Here is a 15,115-nt window from a genome sequence, read left to right as displayed (position 1 = left end):
CAATCACAGGTCGGTTATGCACAGATACTTTGGCACGCGCAGTTGGTTATGAGATGGCCAATTGAATGAGAATGCTTAATCAATCCTTGGGGATTCGTGGATCTTGCTTCTGCGTGGGTTTCATACTGCAAAATGCTTGTACTCGGTTGCTGTTCGCTTTGGCCACTGACCAAGGGTTCATCGAACGGGGATGTGACAAGCGACTGTGTGCTATTCGCGGTCGACCGTAATGTCCGTGGGCGGTTCACATTGATAATTAAAATCCAAATGCCTTGACCCCTGGACGAGGACTTCAAGTCACGCTTTCGGATTTAATAACCGGCTCTTACAGGGATCGTGGTTGTTTCTATCAAAAATGAAAGACATTTGTGGTTACCTTTACAAACTGTTGGCCATCATGTCACTTTCTGTATGCAAATGGATAAAGGTCAGCCACGGGGACGCCAACGCAGGGCTAGACGCAGCTAGTTTTTTATATGCATGCAGAGCCATGCAGTCTTTAAAAGATGCCAAGTTTAAGATGATGCTATCCGAAAAACAAGCTAGGTACTCTGTAGATATCATTTCATTGACAGCTCTCCAGGGCTAAGGCTACGGCAATAAAGGGACCAGAGGTATGAACGAGAGACAGTTCTTTAGTAGTGACATAAATAGCATTCCAACTCCATCCAAACCAGTGGACCAACTCACTATTATCACTAACAAGATGCCAAGCCACCCCGCTAAGGTCTGGATGCGGGCAGAGCAGTAGTTGCCGTTCTGAGACCTGTTCCCCCTTTCTAGCTGCATTTTACAGCTTCGTAACCTCCTACGGCAAGTGGGTGGCTTTTGGGGATGGATGGTACAACCTTGGAACAGACTTGAGATGGCTAATAAGTTTGTAAAGAATAAACCATATCTTGAAACGCTGAATTAGGGTTCAAGTACCTGTGTAAACAAGCCTTTCTCTCTATTATCGAGTTCTGCCATCTTAGTACCATGGCACGATAACTCCTCTAAAGTAAGCCGTACCCCAGCATAATGCATCTCCATAAGACCGAACCTCACAAGGGAACCAACCAACACGAAGGATTTCAAGCTAATCTTTAGCTTCCAGACTCCAGGTTGTAGTCTTTCCGCGAATAGCCTGGATATTTCTGCTGCTCCATTCGAACGGGTGCTTATTACGTACCTTGACTTGTTATCGCGCATTGTGAATCCATTCTTCTAAAATAGATGTCTCATTCGAATTCAATCCAGAGCGCATTCTTGCTAGCAACTAAATTCTATCTGCTCCTTTCTTCCCTTATAAGTTCATTAACTTGCATGTGGCCCGCAAAATCAATCTTCAAGTGCGACTTCTCCACGCTACAACGCCTCCTCCCCTCCACTCAAAGAGGGCCAGGTCTTGACTTCCCGGCGCTTTCCACTTTCCACCTCGACTCGACTCGACAGGGCAGGGCAGGTACTTGTCAAGGAACTCCTTCCTGTTCCACCTGACTGTTCTCAACACCACAATCTCAACTTGTCACTTTTCACTTTGCTCTCGTAATCATACCATTTCCTTGTTTTTCTCTTCTTCGTCTTTTATCTAAATTTTCCTCTGCCTGCCGTATCCTACTCCGGCTTTCCATTGCGTCGCTGCTACCATATCCACTACGACCCGCCGAATCCCTACCGAGACCAACCTCGAACGTCTCCTCTCCGGCGCATATCCAAGGAACATCTCGCTCAATAATGCCCTTGTACATCGCTCTTTGAGCTTACGGTCATCCATCGATGCTTCGTTCGCCCACTCTCCCGAGGCGCGCATAAATCTCCGACTCCTCCGCCGCCTCCGTCACCTTACATCATAACCGTCACCATGATGTGGCCTGGATTCAAACAATGGCTATCGAATTGGCCTTCTCGACTAGTCTTCCGCTACCTCAGTACCCTATTTCTCATATGTTTCGCGATCACCAATTACATATTATGGACCAGCAGTCAAGGCTGGGATGTCACCGAACCGAAAGGTCCCGTCACTATGGGCCCAAAACATCCAATTAAGAAGCTCATGGCCGATGCCCGCGCTCGTCATGAGAGCCTTCTTTCGAAACGAAGCTACGATCTATATGACGCCTCTGAGCGGTATCGCTCTCGACGGGGACGTCACCCCCCACCGGGCTTCGATAAATGGGTCGAGGCTGCTATTGCTTCAAAGAGCATTATTGTGGAGGACTATTTCGATCGCATATACAAGGACTTGTCTCCTTTCTGGGCGCTCGATGCTCATACGCTTGCTAGGCGCGCATCTGCTTGGCACTGGGTTGTCAAAGTTCGCAACGGCGAGGCTACCGGCGTTGGTGACACAACGGACCGTGTGCCGTGGCTGACGTTATGGACCGATCTTGTCAAGGAGTTCGCGAAGGATTTGCCCGACGTCGACATGCCAATCAACTATATGGACGAACCCCGACTTCTCGTCCCTTTCGAAGACTTATCAAAGCTCGTCGAACAAGAGCGCGGCAACCGACGCATAGCTCCTATGAGGGAAGTTTTTACAAAGTTCAAAAGCCTTTCCAAACTCGACGACGAAAAACCTCAGCCGTACGACCCTTACTGGTACAATAGCTCAGCTAATTATTGGGAGCTTGCGCGTGTGACGTGTGACCCAAATACTCCGTCGCGCAATGTCCAACAAGTCTCAGACTTTAAAGCTCCTGTCGAGTACCCGTCGAACTGGAGCCCCGAATATGCGTACAGAGGGTATATCAAGAACTGGACCGCCTCCCAAGACCCTTGCCTGCAGCCACATCTGCGTCAGATGCACGGAAGTTTTGTCGCCCCCCTTAGCTTGTCAACTTCTACCGAATTGATCCCATTGTTCGGCGGATCCAAGCTCCCTATGAATAACGAGATTTTGATTCCTGGCGCCATGTACCTCACTGCGGATGAGTTCTATTCTGGAGGAGACAAGATGGGCCCAGCATGGCATGCCAAGAAGACAGGCATTGTGTGGAGGGGCGATGCGTCTGGCGGCGAGCCAAGGCCTGACGTTTGGCACCGCTTCCACCGTCACCGTCTTATGCAGATGCTTAACGGATCATATGTCGACAGTGTCGAGCATCAAGGCGTCAAACCAAAAACCTTCCAACTACCGAACCCTGACCACTACAATAGCACTCATCGCGCTACCAATACCCTTGGCCAGTGGTTGAAGGACATATCTGACTGCGGCTTCAAGCGACTTCTATGCGAAAAAGTCGGATGTGAGCAGTTTTCTCCCTACTACCGCGAACTCAAACATATGCCTATGAAAGAGCAATACGCGTTCAAGTTTCTCCCCGATACCGATGGCAACTCATTTAGCGCCCGCTTCCGAGGGTTTCTGCGCTCTTCGAGTATGCCTCTTAAAGCTACGATCTATGCCGAATGGCATGATGACCGTCTTACTCCATGGGTTCACTTTGTGCCCTTTGACAATACTTTCCAGGATCTCTATCCTATCCTCGAATTCTTTACAGATGAAGAGGCTGGTGGAGATACCGCAGCCCGATTCATTGCAGAGAAGGGCAGAGACTGGGCGAGCCAAGTCCTGCGTCGTGAAGACATGCGCCTCTATACTTGGCGCTTGTTGCTCGAGTGGGCTCGTGTGTGCGATGAGGACCGCGAGAAACTAGGATTTATAAGAGATCTTGTGGAACCTAGGAAGGACTCTATACGGCGGTACTCATACTGAGATCAACAGTACCCGTTTACTACACCACCTAATCGCAGGATGGTCCCTGGTGCGTATGTATATAACTAATATTCACGGCCTGGCGTTCCGGAGTTGGATTATTTGCCGATAGAAGAGCGGATGTTTGACATAATGTGGAGGGCATATAGTACGCTCAAACACTTGATTGTTTCGAGGCATTTATGTTTTGGAAGATAAAAGTCACGTCACAAAGGATACCTCAAAATCAACGATGTTCATCGAGAGGGAAAATGAGAAAGAGACGAAACAGAAGGGATCTTCTCGTTATTGGTTCTCGTATGTAAAAGCTCAGGCTAATTCGCCATGATAATAAATAAAACTACCAAATCTTGTCACAATCGACATGTCTTCATACCATTAATGATTGCATAGAGCGCCGTATAAAGGAAAAATCAAAGAATCGCGGAGCCATGTTGTCGGTCGTCATTTCATCCACATTACTGTATATATAATATATATGCTCGGTCTCAACATTGTACCAAAAGTACTTTGCCGCAACACACCCATGATGAACCAACGCCAAAGAGTATTGCAATATGCATATTCAAGCATGCATGCCAGTGCCAAGATTTCATCTCTTCTCCTCATAGTTGTAAATTCGTGACGGGCTCCCGCGCCGGTTGACCCTTCAGATGCGCAGCCGACCCCTTGAAAAGGCTTTGCCAAATGAAGGCTTCACTCAAGAGCAGCTCGATATCCTTTTCTGTCCAGCCCTTGGTGGGAAGGCTCTGGAGAAACATCATGATCTCCTGGAAATCCATGTCGAGGAGCTTATCGGACCATTTCACAAGAAAGGCCGCACACACGTACAAATGGAATTCGGAGAAACCCTGCTCTTCGGCCTGGTAGATTTGTTAGCTTTATCAAGTCTCTGGTGATAATGGGGTAACAAACCAAATAAGTGTCCCACATTCGAATAGTGTTTTTGACACTGAATTCTCGCATCAAGAGACAATTCATCCAACGGAAACTGAATTGGATGAACTCGATACCCTCCTGCTCTAAATGCTTTGACAAATTGGCATCTATACGCGCTGTCAAGTCGCGCAGCGCAGTAACCTGCCGCTGGATACCTGGCTGTGCCACGATATAGTGGTCCTGAATGCCATCGAGCAACTTTGTAAGACACCAGAAAGAATCGGCTTCGACTGCATCCAATACAGACTTGGGAAGTTGTCCCGGGTCCATTCCTGATTCGATATCTGGGTCTCCGATATAAATGCCAAGAAACACTTGCCAGAACGGCGTTACAAGGTCGTTGATACCCTGAACATAGCCGCTTGCTGGGTGTCGCACAGCCCACAGATACAGAATGCGCTCAAGTGACCGTTGAGTGGCTTCGTAGCTGTACAGCTCAATATGCGGGTTGGTCCGGGGTACATCGATGCTGATTTGGTGCCAGATGGCCTCATCCAGGCCTCGAGTTCGGCCTGTGGAGGCTGTGTTTGCCGATGTGGTTGTAGGACCTCCTCCTCTCTCGAAAGCCTGACGAACACCGTCCAAGTATTCTTTTCGCTTCCTCTCCAAAGTGGCAACCCGGCGCTCGCTATTCGCAGGAAGATAACTCAACAGCAGTTGCCAGGTAATGGCGCGAACCTCTTGCGGCACACCAGACCAGGCGAGTTGCCTCAAGTCGGGCAACGAAATGGTTGAAGCTTGCAGGAGCTTTTTGAACTTGTTTATACGTGTGATTCGAGAATTAATAGCATCGGTTTCTTTAGGGGTGGCGTTGGCTGGTACGGTAGGGTAGTTGATTAGGTGTAGAGCATTGGCGGGGTCTTATTCCATTGTCAGTATTATGCGAGAAGCGAGCTGGGGTGCGATGGGCAAACCTTTTAGAATTTCCTTATACTGCGGTCGAAGTATCTTGCCCTCACTTTTCTTGGGCATGGGATAGGTGGGCGCAGGTCGTTCGATAGCGATATCGGCGCTATTTGAGTATCTTCTCGCCAGGAAGGTATTGGAGGGCCCCTCGATTGATGGCGACAGTGTACTCGACTCGGCCCTGTTCTGTGTAGCAATGCGCCGCGTCCTTCTCTTTGTATTCGACAGGCTGGGCAAACCAAAATCATCGCCGTCATCATCCTCATAGCCCATCATTTCGTCTTCGTCCGCCTTCCAGTCATCGTTCGTGTTGGATAGGAAGTTTATGTAACTCTTGTAAGGAGGGGAACCCCTCTTCCCTGGCGTCGCCTTTACGGGAGGAGAGGCTTCTTGAATTCGAATCTTGGTTGAAGAGGAGGAGGGAGGTGTTCTAGGGCGAGAGGAATTGGAAGAGTTCCTGGTAAAACGAGTCAGCGACGATTGTCCCTCTCATGATCACACACAATCCCCGCTTACAAGGAGTCGAATTTCAGCATGTCTGCATGGGAATATGCAGCGCCAACAATGAGACCAGATCCATGACCTGTAGGTGACGTGACATTTCTCTTTGACGTCGAGCTAAGACTGTCTCGTGGTGGCGGTCTCCAAAAAGGTGATGCGGAACTAGTTGGACAAGCTTCAGCAGGCGAACTCATGGAATGCGAAAGGCCAAGACAGATAATACATACTCTGACCGATCTGTTCAACAGCAATTGGACTTGTGTTAGCAAGAAGTCGTCATATTTTAAGCTCCTTTCTGAACATACCAACTTGGACCATCTCCTGCGGCAGTGGGGCTGTTAGCAAAGGCGGGCAGCCATTACGTCGAGTCTCGTGAGCCATGAGAGCTTCGACGGAGATAGTCAGGACTTACAGATTGCGCGGGCTTCTTGCCGCTTCCAGAAGATGACCACATGGTTCGATGACGAGAAGTGAGGCCGTTGACAAGAGGCCTGGGACGTCTTTTACATGCTGCGATGTAACGCGACGCTATGATGTTGTAAAGTGCAGGAAAGTCAGTAGGTTGGTTGGATTGGTATAGGTAGTCGATGGATCGATGAACAATAAGGAACGGGCTTAATTAGGCTGCCCTGGCTCGTCCACGAGATCACCCCGCAAACAGCGCTACCACAGCTTGGACAACAGCGGGTGCATAGTGGGGTTGTCCGCTAACTCGCCCATAACCCTGCCCGCGTCCGGCGGGCTAACCAGCGCTGGCCTGTCTGTGGCCTCAATACTACAAATCCAGGATAGATCCGCGCTTAATTCTTTGAGAACAATATCAACACTGCATGATGGTGGGAGGAGCCAAATCACCAACATAAGCTGTCTCTGTTAATTTCAATGTGTTTAAACACCAAAGAAAAGGGGACTCAATTATGATGCTAAATTATGTGAATGATGGCGCTGTGTCCACTTTCATGGGCCATGCTTATGACATGAACTATAGGATAGGAATTTCAGGAGAGGTATAATCAATCATCAAATACCGCCAAGAAATTATAGATTACCCATCACAATAACAAATTCGTGATAGAATATCAATTACTGCTGAACCGTCAATGCCTTCTTTTTATTACCTATTCAGAGGTCCAAGTGTTTTTACACTGCTCGTTTGTTTTGCTCAATGCGCTGCCGTCTGATTGGCCGTTCCTGTGCTTAGTCACAAACGTGGTTAACCTTTAGCTCCGCCAGTCGACAAAGTTACCTTCATGGTTCGTTCAGTCGCCTCCTCTTCCATCTTTCTTTTTGAACACTTATTCTTGATCAATCAATTTCCATTTCCAATCTCGTACATCACTTCTTCATCCCTCCCGTTTTTCTTCCCGCCCGACAGTGACTCGTTGCTACCTCTAATTAACACGCAGCGCGCATTCTTTGCGCATCTTCCCCTTCTCTATTTCTCAGGACCACGCGCCGCACCTCAACCATCACCATGACCGAGCCCGAGAACTTCGAGGACGATCTCTTCGCCGATCTGTAAGCTTTGGCTACGTAGGACGCTGAAAAATGCGCCCCGTAAACCTCTCGACATACTGACTTTTTGATAGCTACGACGATAACGATGCCCCAAAGCCCGCGCCTGCTGCCCCTGTTGCAGCTCCTGCAGCTCCCCCTGCCCCAGAGGTGCAGCCTCCTACTAACAACACCCACGACAACGACGACCACAATGCAACATACCAACATCAAGACGTAGGAGCTGATGAACACATGACTCAAGATCAAGATGACGACGACGACGATGTTGATTTCAATCTTGGCGGAGGAGGAGGCTATGGCAGTCACACAGGCCAGGCTGGTATGCATGATGATGATCAAGCACCTCCCTACGGAACTGTTCATAAGGCAAGTGCCAAAGAAGATGGGTAAGTCTATATGAGTCCTGCACTTTGTGATTTCTACCCCCTTAAGTCCGCCCTGGAACAAATTTCGCATTTCACTGTGTCCTCGCGGCTTTGGATCGTGATGGCAACATGGTTGTCATGTAATAGTGGCTCTCGATTTAGCTTTGCATGCATCCCGGAAGGTGGCTGGCTAGAAAGGGTCGCGGTCAAATTGAGAGAAGAAGGTTCTGTCATCAGAGGCATTATACTGCAAAGATTCAAACGGAGGATTTGCCATAATCTCAGCCAAGAGCAATGGGGACCAAGAGCTATGACCAGTTGAGACGAGTTTTTTCGGCTACTCTCTAGAGCAATGAGAGGAAGAGGAGGCTGTCGATATCAGCATGGGATTCGACCTGTGGATACTCCCAAGAAGAATCACCCGGCACTAGTCCAGACGAAAGACACTACTACTTGAGTCTTCCATAGCCCTCAGTCGCAGAAATCTTTGAGCCAACGGGAGTGTTGAACACTCCCTGGTGCCATAGCGAGATTCGCAGCGAATAGCGCTCGAGGCCAGTACCTAGCATGAGACAGAGGACAGTCAAGACGATAGCACAAGACGAAAAAATATTCGACCAAGCTGATCTGGCATCTCTCGTTGCAATGTCTGCGCCGTTCCTTCGACCATCATCGCCCTTGTTAAGTTGGCCCATACTGCATCCACAAGCAGGGATCTTGCAGGACTTTGCCGCCAACAACTACAACAAACCGACAAGGCGACTCTCTTCTTCTACTGGACCTTGACATTCTCTGCATGCACCCGTATTGCCCTGCAAGCTTCCACAGATTGTTTGTTGCGAATGCAAAGTATTTGCCAGATTTCAACGATTAAGCCAGGGTCACCGGGTTTTTTTCGTTGTGTCGGGTACTGGACTTGAGGCCTGTCAGCTTTGCTAAACTCGAGGTCGCAATCCCAACTCAGCAAGGATGTCTAAGCAAGCCACTTCACCTTCAGCCTGGATACAACCCCTGTGCCAGGACCAGCACTCTTGTGTTAAACAGCCGTTTTGATGTCTCGCAATGCATAAAAACTTGTACTTGAAAACCGCAGAGGTACTGACATGTTTGTTTAGTAAAATGTTCATTGGTGGTCTCAACTGGGAAACTACCGACCGTAAGTCTAGCAGATACGACTCACGTCAAGTCTTTATACTAATGACGGCCAATAGAATCTCTGAGAGACTACTTCGCCCAATTCGGCGAGGTCGTTGAATGCACCGTCATGAGAGATAGCAGCACAGGACGATCACGAGGATTCGGTTTTCTCACATTTAAGGATGCCAAGACAGTTAACATCGTGATGGTCAAGGAGCATTTCCTGGATGGCAAGATTGTGAGTAGATCTTCGGCTTAGCCTTTCGTTCTGGCAGCTAACATCGTCGCAGATTGATCCCAAGCGGGCCATTCCCCGAGACGAGCAAGAAAAGACAAGCAAGATCTTCGTTGGTGGTGTCAGCCAAGAGACAACCGACCAGGAGTTCAAGGAATACTTTGCCCAGTTTGGTCGCGTCGTGGACGCGACCCTCATGATGGACAAAGATACCGGCCGGCCACGAGGGTTCGGCTTTGTCACGTTTGAGAACGAAGCCGGTGTCGATGCCTGCATCAACGTCCCACTAGAGATCCACGGAAAGCCTATCGAAGTCAAGAAGGCTCAGCCTAGAGGCAACCTTAGAGAAGAAGAGGAGGCCTCGCGACGTGGCAAGTTCAGAAAGGATGGCGACCAGTCTAACCAAGGCTCTATGGGCCAGCAAATGGGCAACAACAATGGCATGACACCTCAGGTCATGGCCCAATACTTTCAACGTATGCAGCAATACTTCACCATGATGCAGTCCCAGATGGCCATGAGCCGAGGAATGCCCATGAACCCAGCCATGTGGCAGAACATGATGCAGATGCAGCAGATGCAGCAGCAGATGATGGGTGGCCGGGGAGGCGGCGCCAATGCCCAAAACATGATGCAGAACATGAACCCTCAGATGGCGCAACAGATGCAACAGCAAATGCAACAGATGATGCAGCAACAGGGTCAGCAAGGCGGCCAAGACGCTGGCTCAGGCAGTGCCAGTCCCACTGCATCAGCCAACGGTGGTGCCGGCCGAGGATATGACAACAACAATAATTTCAACCAGTACCAACAGCAACAACCCCAGGGCGGCCGTCGTGGAGGACGTGGCGGCTACGGTGGCCATGGAGGAGGACATGGAGGTTACAACATGGGCGGAGGTGGCGGAGCTCCAACTTCATGGGAAGGCATGTATGATGATGTCCCACAACCAAACCCCAACCAAGGCCCCGGCAGCTTCAATCGTGCCGGTAGTGTTGGCGGAAGCTCTGACCCTCAACATGCACCACCCGCCAACGCACCCACTGGTCCCAAGAACGCTGGTAAACCAGGAGCCAACTACCGTGGTGGCGGACGAGGTGGAAACCGCGGATTCCACCCTTACTCGCGATAGACTTTGAAACAGAGTCGGTTCACAGGATTGGAGCCTTGAAGGCTAAAGGGGCCCAGACACCCTCACAATTGTCCCGTTATCGGGAAAGGAGATATTCTCGGCCAAGCATACCATGGCGGAATGGTCCCATATTCGCACAATACTCTTTTTGTTCCTATTCGTTTGATTTGATCATGGGCGGCTTTCCGATGGTACGGCTGATATAAGGAGTAGATGGGGAGGTCGTTTATCCAGCTATAGCATTACATTAATCAGGAGTCAAACCAGCTTAAGAATTCTCGTTGTGATGAACCGCCGCTGTGACATTTGTGGCCAGACCTATTTAGTGGTATTTCACAATCTTCAAAGTTCTAACACTGACTTTTTCCCTGCGATCAGTCCTATGACTACTGCGTACCTACATTACATTACATCTACATACAGATATCAATCTGGTCATGTCAAGTGATCCGAAATGTTAGGTAGTGAGAGTGCTATATATGTAATAAATAGTTGAAATGAAGCGCTGTGACCCTGTTCTTCTTAACTTCCAGCTCAAACACGCTGGCTTTGCCTCCGCTGACAACGCACGTAATACATGGCTAAGTACAGTTTCTTTTTCCATCGTTCATCAAGCAACATCGCAGCCAAGGACCCGTCTGTCCCGGCGCATGCCTAGTAGTTCCACAATGTTTGCGAAAGCTTCTTCCCCACGAAACAGGTCGGGCGAGATGCATCTGCATTGGCAGGCCCGCTTGGAATCTCGTCCATTTTCTCTTCGCGGAACCAGGAGAAGAATTACGTACTGCATCGCATGTAGAAGGCGAATTAATCCTGCCAGCGCCATACGACCCAGGTTCGTCCACTCTTGGGACCAAAGCAAATACCCAAAAGTTGTTGCATGTATATGAGAGAGGAATGGGGCAGACCAGAGAAGGTCGCTCTTGTGTGGTGAATACAGGGCAGTGCAATTGACTGTAGTTTAAACCTTTCCAGTTCAGTGTCCCTGCTGAAGGTAATGTCGTTATTGTCTACTCTTGACCGAAACCCATAGTCTCTTCGACGGCAATCGTGAGCTTCTGCTGGAGCATCTCTAGGCTCTTATAAGGTGGCAAATCGAGTCGGTTGAAACTGTTGACGGTTAGTTTTGCATCATTACGAAACAACAGATTGACTTACCAAGTGTGTGCCTTTGGCAAATTAGTGATTTCTCCCGCCTTTTCAATGGTAAATCGTCTAGGGCCATCACTGCCCTGGAGATCTTTGAATCCGTTGACGGGAATTCGAGAAGTTCCAGTAGTGAACTGCAACAGTCGTGACTTCTGCTCACCATCCCAGGATCGTACTGTCGCCCAGAAGTTCTGCACGACCTCGTCGGATTCAGTATATCCTCGGTAATCGGTGTGCTTCTTCCAGTCGTCGACATCGATCTCAGCGATACCTCCGATAAGGAGCTCGAGCTCACGTTCGTCGAAGACATTGATGAGATCCTGGGGGATGAGCTCTTGGAAACCTTCCTTAAAAGCTTGGAACTGCTCAGCAATACGTTTCTCGATGCGCCATTTGACCATGAGATCAACATATTCCTTCTTGTTCTCGTTGGTGACTTCAATGTCGCGGCCGCCAGGGATGAGATCCTCAGTTGTGAGAACTCCGAACCTTTCATCTTCAGTCGAGAAAGTCTGCTCCAGAATACCTCCGGAAATGTCGTTGTCCAGCATCCACTGCAACGATCGGTGGAAGTCTGCGTCCACACCCTCCATGTCTGCCAAGGCTACTGCCTTGCCAAGCATCATCTTGTATAGAGCACCGATAAAGAAGGCGTCCAAAAAGCGTCGGTGGAAGATGGCCAGTCCGACAACGCGGCCAATAAACTTGAAGTAGTTGAGATGCTCCGGGTTGATGCCAGAGTGGGGGTTAATCTGAAGAGTGTAATTATCATGGGCGGAGTATTCGAAAAGGCAGTAAAAGGGGTTGAACATTTCGTGTGAGAGGAGGAAGAAGAATTCTCGAGAGAGACCGCCATAGTCCAGACCGTCTTCGCCGTCAAACTTGATCATCAGCCGTTTCTTCAAGTCTGTTGCTGACTGGCGTGTAATCTCGGCGAACGAGTCCTCGAAAATGTGAGAACGTCGAACCTTGATATGACACTGACCACTAAGGATTCGCATGGCTGGCTGTGAGCGAAAGTAAATGAGCTTTCGCCTGAAGTCTCGCTTGTACTGAGGAACATTCTGATCCAGGGATGAGGGTAGTCGAGGATCGTCCCATGTGGTGGTCTTGGTATTGTGATCAACAAAGTAAACGCGAGCAGTGTTGGTCAGTCGCATTTCCCAACCACTAGGTAGAGGACCAAGTTGCGACACAGGCTGCTGCTGAATTTGGCCATTGGCATTGTTCTGGCCGCCATACATACGGATGTACTGCTGGCGACGTGGGTCAACCCAGGTGGTTGTTCTCGTGTTATGGTCAACAAAGTAGGGTCGGCCTTCGGGTGTCCATCGCTGCTCCCACCCTGGAGGCAGTTCTCCTGTGCCGGGGCTTGTTGCTCCAGTGTGCATCACCGCACCGCCGTTAGTTGCTGGTGATGCCGCTGGTTGCGGCTGCTGCGCGTGCATCGTTGGCGAGTTGGAACCAGTTCGCTCCTCGGGCAAAGTACGGTTCTGATGTCTCTGTCGCTCGACCTGGGTAGCTGCCTCTCTGTCGTTCCGCTGTTCCTGGGCACCAGTTGCAGTGGGTCGGTTCCAGCTCGTTGTTCGGGTGTTGTGATCGACATAATAGGTGCGACCAAGGTTGTCCTCGCGACGTTCCCAGCCGGCAGGTAGACGTCCTTGGGCATCTTCGAATGGGCTGAGCTGGTTAGCTTGGCGAGTCGGTCCAGATGCGTTTGGTCCGGTGGCGCTGGCACCGCCAACAGAGTTAATGCTGGACGGACGATGTGCCAAGTTGACCTGCGAACCACCAGCGCCGTTTGGTCCTGACATTGAAGATCCCGGTCGGTTCTCTGGTGGTGGGGCGGAGAGGTTGGATGCGTTCGAGGGGCCGGTGCCCAAAGATGGTCGGGCTGTTGATGTTTGGCCACCGCGGGCTGGTGCACTGAGGTTGCAAGAGAGGTTAATAATAAGCTTTCCGTGAACGACAAGGTTATCGGTTGATTTCTTCAGGTCTCGTGTAAGCATCTGATCTGGGCGCGCGTGTAAATGTCAGCAGGGATGTTCACATTCCTCTTTTCGGTATTAAGTCAACTGACCATCGGCGTCTGCACTGAGCTCAGGTATGACATCTCCAACGCGAATGTTGATAACTCCCAAGAATCCCTGGTCCTTCTTTTTGAACTTCTTTTGATCAAAAACCTGTACTGCGAGGATGCCATCTTCATTGGTGCGACTGATAAATGTGAGCTGAATGATAAATGTATTCACGGTGGCGGGGCACTTTACAAGTCAAAGCTCTCGTTCCAGTAAGGGTTTAGAGTCCTTTTGCTGACAGTCGTTGTTTTGGTTTGCTCGCCATTGATGGTCGCAACAGCAAAAGGGTCGGGGAAGCCTGAGCAAATAAAATTAGTTTTGGAGTTGTATGTCGTTTGAGGAGTGGCACATACGGAAAACATCCCTCTTATATAGACCGTCGGCCGCGATAACTTGGATGATGTCAATATTGAAAGTCAAACGGAGGGGTAGATGAACGGCAGCAACTCACTGGTAACCCGAAGGTTAGGCCTGCTACAACAAGGGTTAGCATAAGCATCATGGAGGAGCCAAGGGCACAATATTGAAGCTGGACGCGATGCGATGTGCCGGCGGCTGGGAACGAACTTACTTGGAATCGGTGCGACTGGTCATGGTGTCACCTCTTGCACTGCGCAGCGAGGGACTAAGTCACAGCGACGACAACGATAAATGTAGGATATTTCTGAGGTGAAGGTGAAGTTGAGGATCACACAGCAAAGCCTTGTCGAGAAAGGGGAAGGCGCTTGATGTAGGTAGGTCGGGTGGTTCAGGTCGAAGGGTTCAACTGAAAGAAAGTTGACGACGCTTGGAGTTGGGACAACGGGGGAGGTTGAGGCTGTGCACGGGGCGGCGGGCGCGGGCCTAGAAGAAAGACTGGACACGGACTCCCCGCTTCTAGGTACAGCGACTTTAGACCTTGGGTACAAGGGAGGTACAGAGATGGAGAGAGCACGACAACGGCCGGAACGGGAAGATCTGTAAGGATAAGAGCTGCTATGTTGGGTAAGTACCGACCGCTCAGCAGCGACAGTTAGTAGCAATAGCCTGAGACGAGTTGGTGAATCATCCAGAATAACAAAGAGCCCGAGAAAATATTAATGCATGTATATGCCACAGTGAACGCACGGTCAATCGATTGATTGGATTCTATTGCCACGATCTGAGTGGACTCAGGCACAATCGCATCTGCCCTGTGGTTGGTTTGTTGGTGTTGATAATGCTGCGACGATACAAATCAATCGACCCGACTTGACGGCCTGAGGATCTTTTGGGCCTTGTAAATGGGGGGCTTGGGTGCAGTTTCATGGACTGGGATAGTTCTTAGCGGATGCATGTGGTGGAGAAGAGAAGAACCGAAGTCACTCTCTTGGAGGAAGAACGAACTTCCTGGTAGCGTACAGCTAGCAGCTAACACCTCTATGAGTAACACGGCTGAGGTATTTCTGTTGAAAGTTTCCTACGTCTTGCAAGTAC

General features: G+C 49.8%; 4 protein-coding genes across 4 annotated transcripts; 2 read left to right on the top strand and 2 right to left on the bottom strand.

Annotated features, from left to right (window-relative positions):
• Positions 1-1,843: 1,843 nt before the first annotated feature.
• FPSE_03596 (uncharacterized protein) lies at positions 1,844-3,700 on the top strand (the record flags this gene model as incomplete). Its single annotated transcript, XM_009256715.1, has 1 exon — positions 1,844-3,700. One exon carries the CDS (start codon positions 1,844-1,846, stop codon positions 3,698-3,700), a length of 1,857 nt encoding a protein of 618 aa, XP_009254990.1.
• A 605-nt stretch (positions 3,701-4,305) lies between these two features.
• FPSE_03597 (uncharacterized protein) lies at positions 4,306-6,500 on the bottom strand (the record flags this gene model as incomplete). The annotated part of the gene is made up of 7 exons (XM_009256716.1): positions 4,306-4,563; positions 4,616-5,499; positions 5,554-6,002; positions 6,062-6,208; positions 6,274-6,283; positions 6,352-6,367; positions 6,459-6,500. The coding sequence occupies 7 exons, from the start codon at positions 6,498-6,500 to the stop codon at positions 4,306-4,308; spliced, it is 1,806 nt and encodes a 601-aa protein (XP_009254991.1).
• Positions 6,501-7,520: 1,020 nt separating this feature from the next.
• FPSE_03598 (uncharacterized protein) lies at positions 7,521-10,433 on the top strand (the record flags this gene model as incomplete). The annotated part of the gene is made up of 5 exons (XM_009256717.1): positions 7,521-7,564; positions 7,636-7,950; positions 9,045-9,085; positions 9,141-9,304; positions 9,357-10,433. The coding sequence occupies 5 exons, from the start codon at positions 7,521-7,523 to the stop codon at positions 10,431-10,433; spliced, it is 1,641 nt and encodes a 546-aa protein (XP_009254992.1).
• A 1,010-nt stretch (positions 10,434-11,443) lies between these two features.
• FPSE_03599 (uncharacterized protein) lies at positions 11,444-14,254 on the bottom strand (the record flags this gene model as incomplete). Its single annotated transcript, XM_009256718.1, has 7 exons — positions 11,444-11,543; positions 11,592-13,596; positions 13,663-13,799; positions 13,853-13,958; positions 14,014-14,052; positions 14,112-14,134; positions 14,232-14,254. 7 exons carry the CDS (start codon positions 14,252-14,254, stop codon positions 11,444-11,446), a joined length of 2,433 nt encoding a protein of 810 aa, XP_009254993.1.
• Between the last annotated feature and the right edge of the window lie 861 nt (positions 14,255-15,115).

The sequence above is a fragment of the Fusarium pseudograminearum genome, chromosome 1 (genome assembly GCF_000303195.2).
Source record: "Fusarium pseudograminearum CS3096 chromosome 1, whole genome shotgun sequence".
NCBI lineage: Eukaryota > Fungi > Ascomycota > Sordariomycetes > Hypocreales > Nectriaceae > Fusarium > Fusarium pseudograminearum.
Note: the sequence above shows the minus strand (reverse complement) of the source record. Positions and strands in the feature narration are given on the sequence as shown.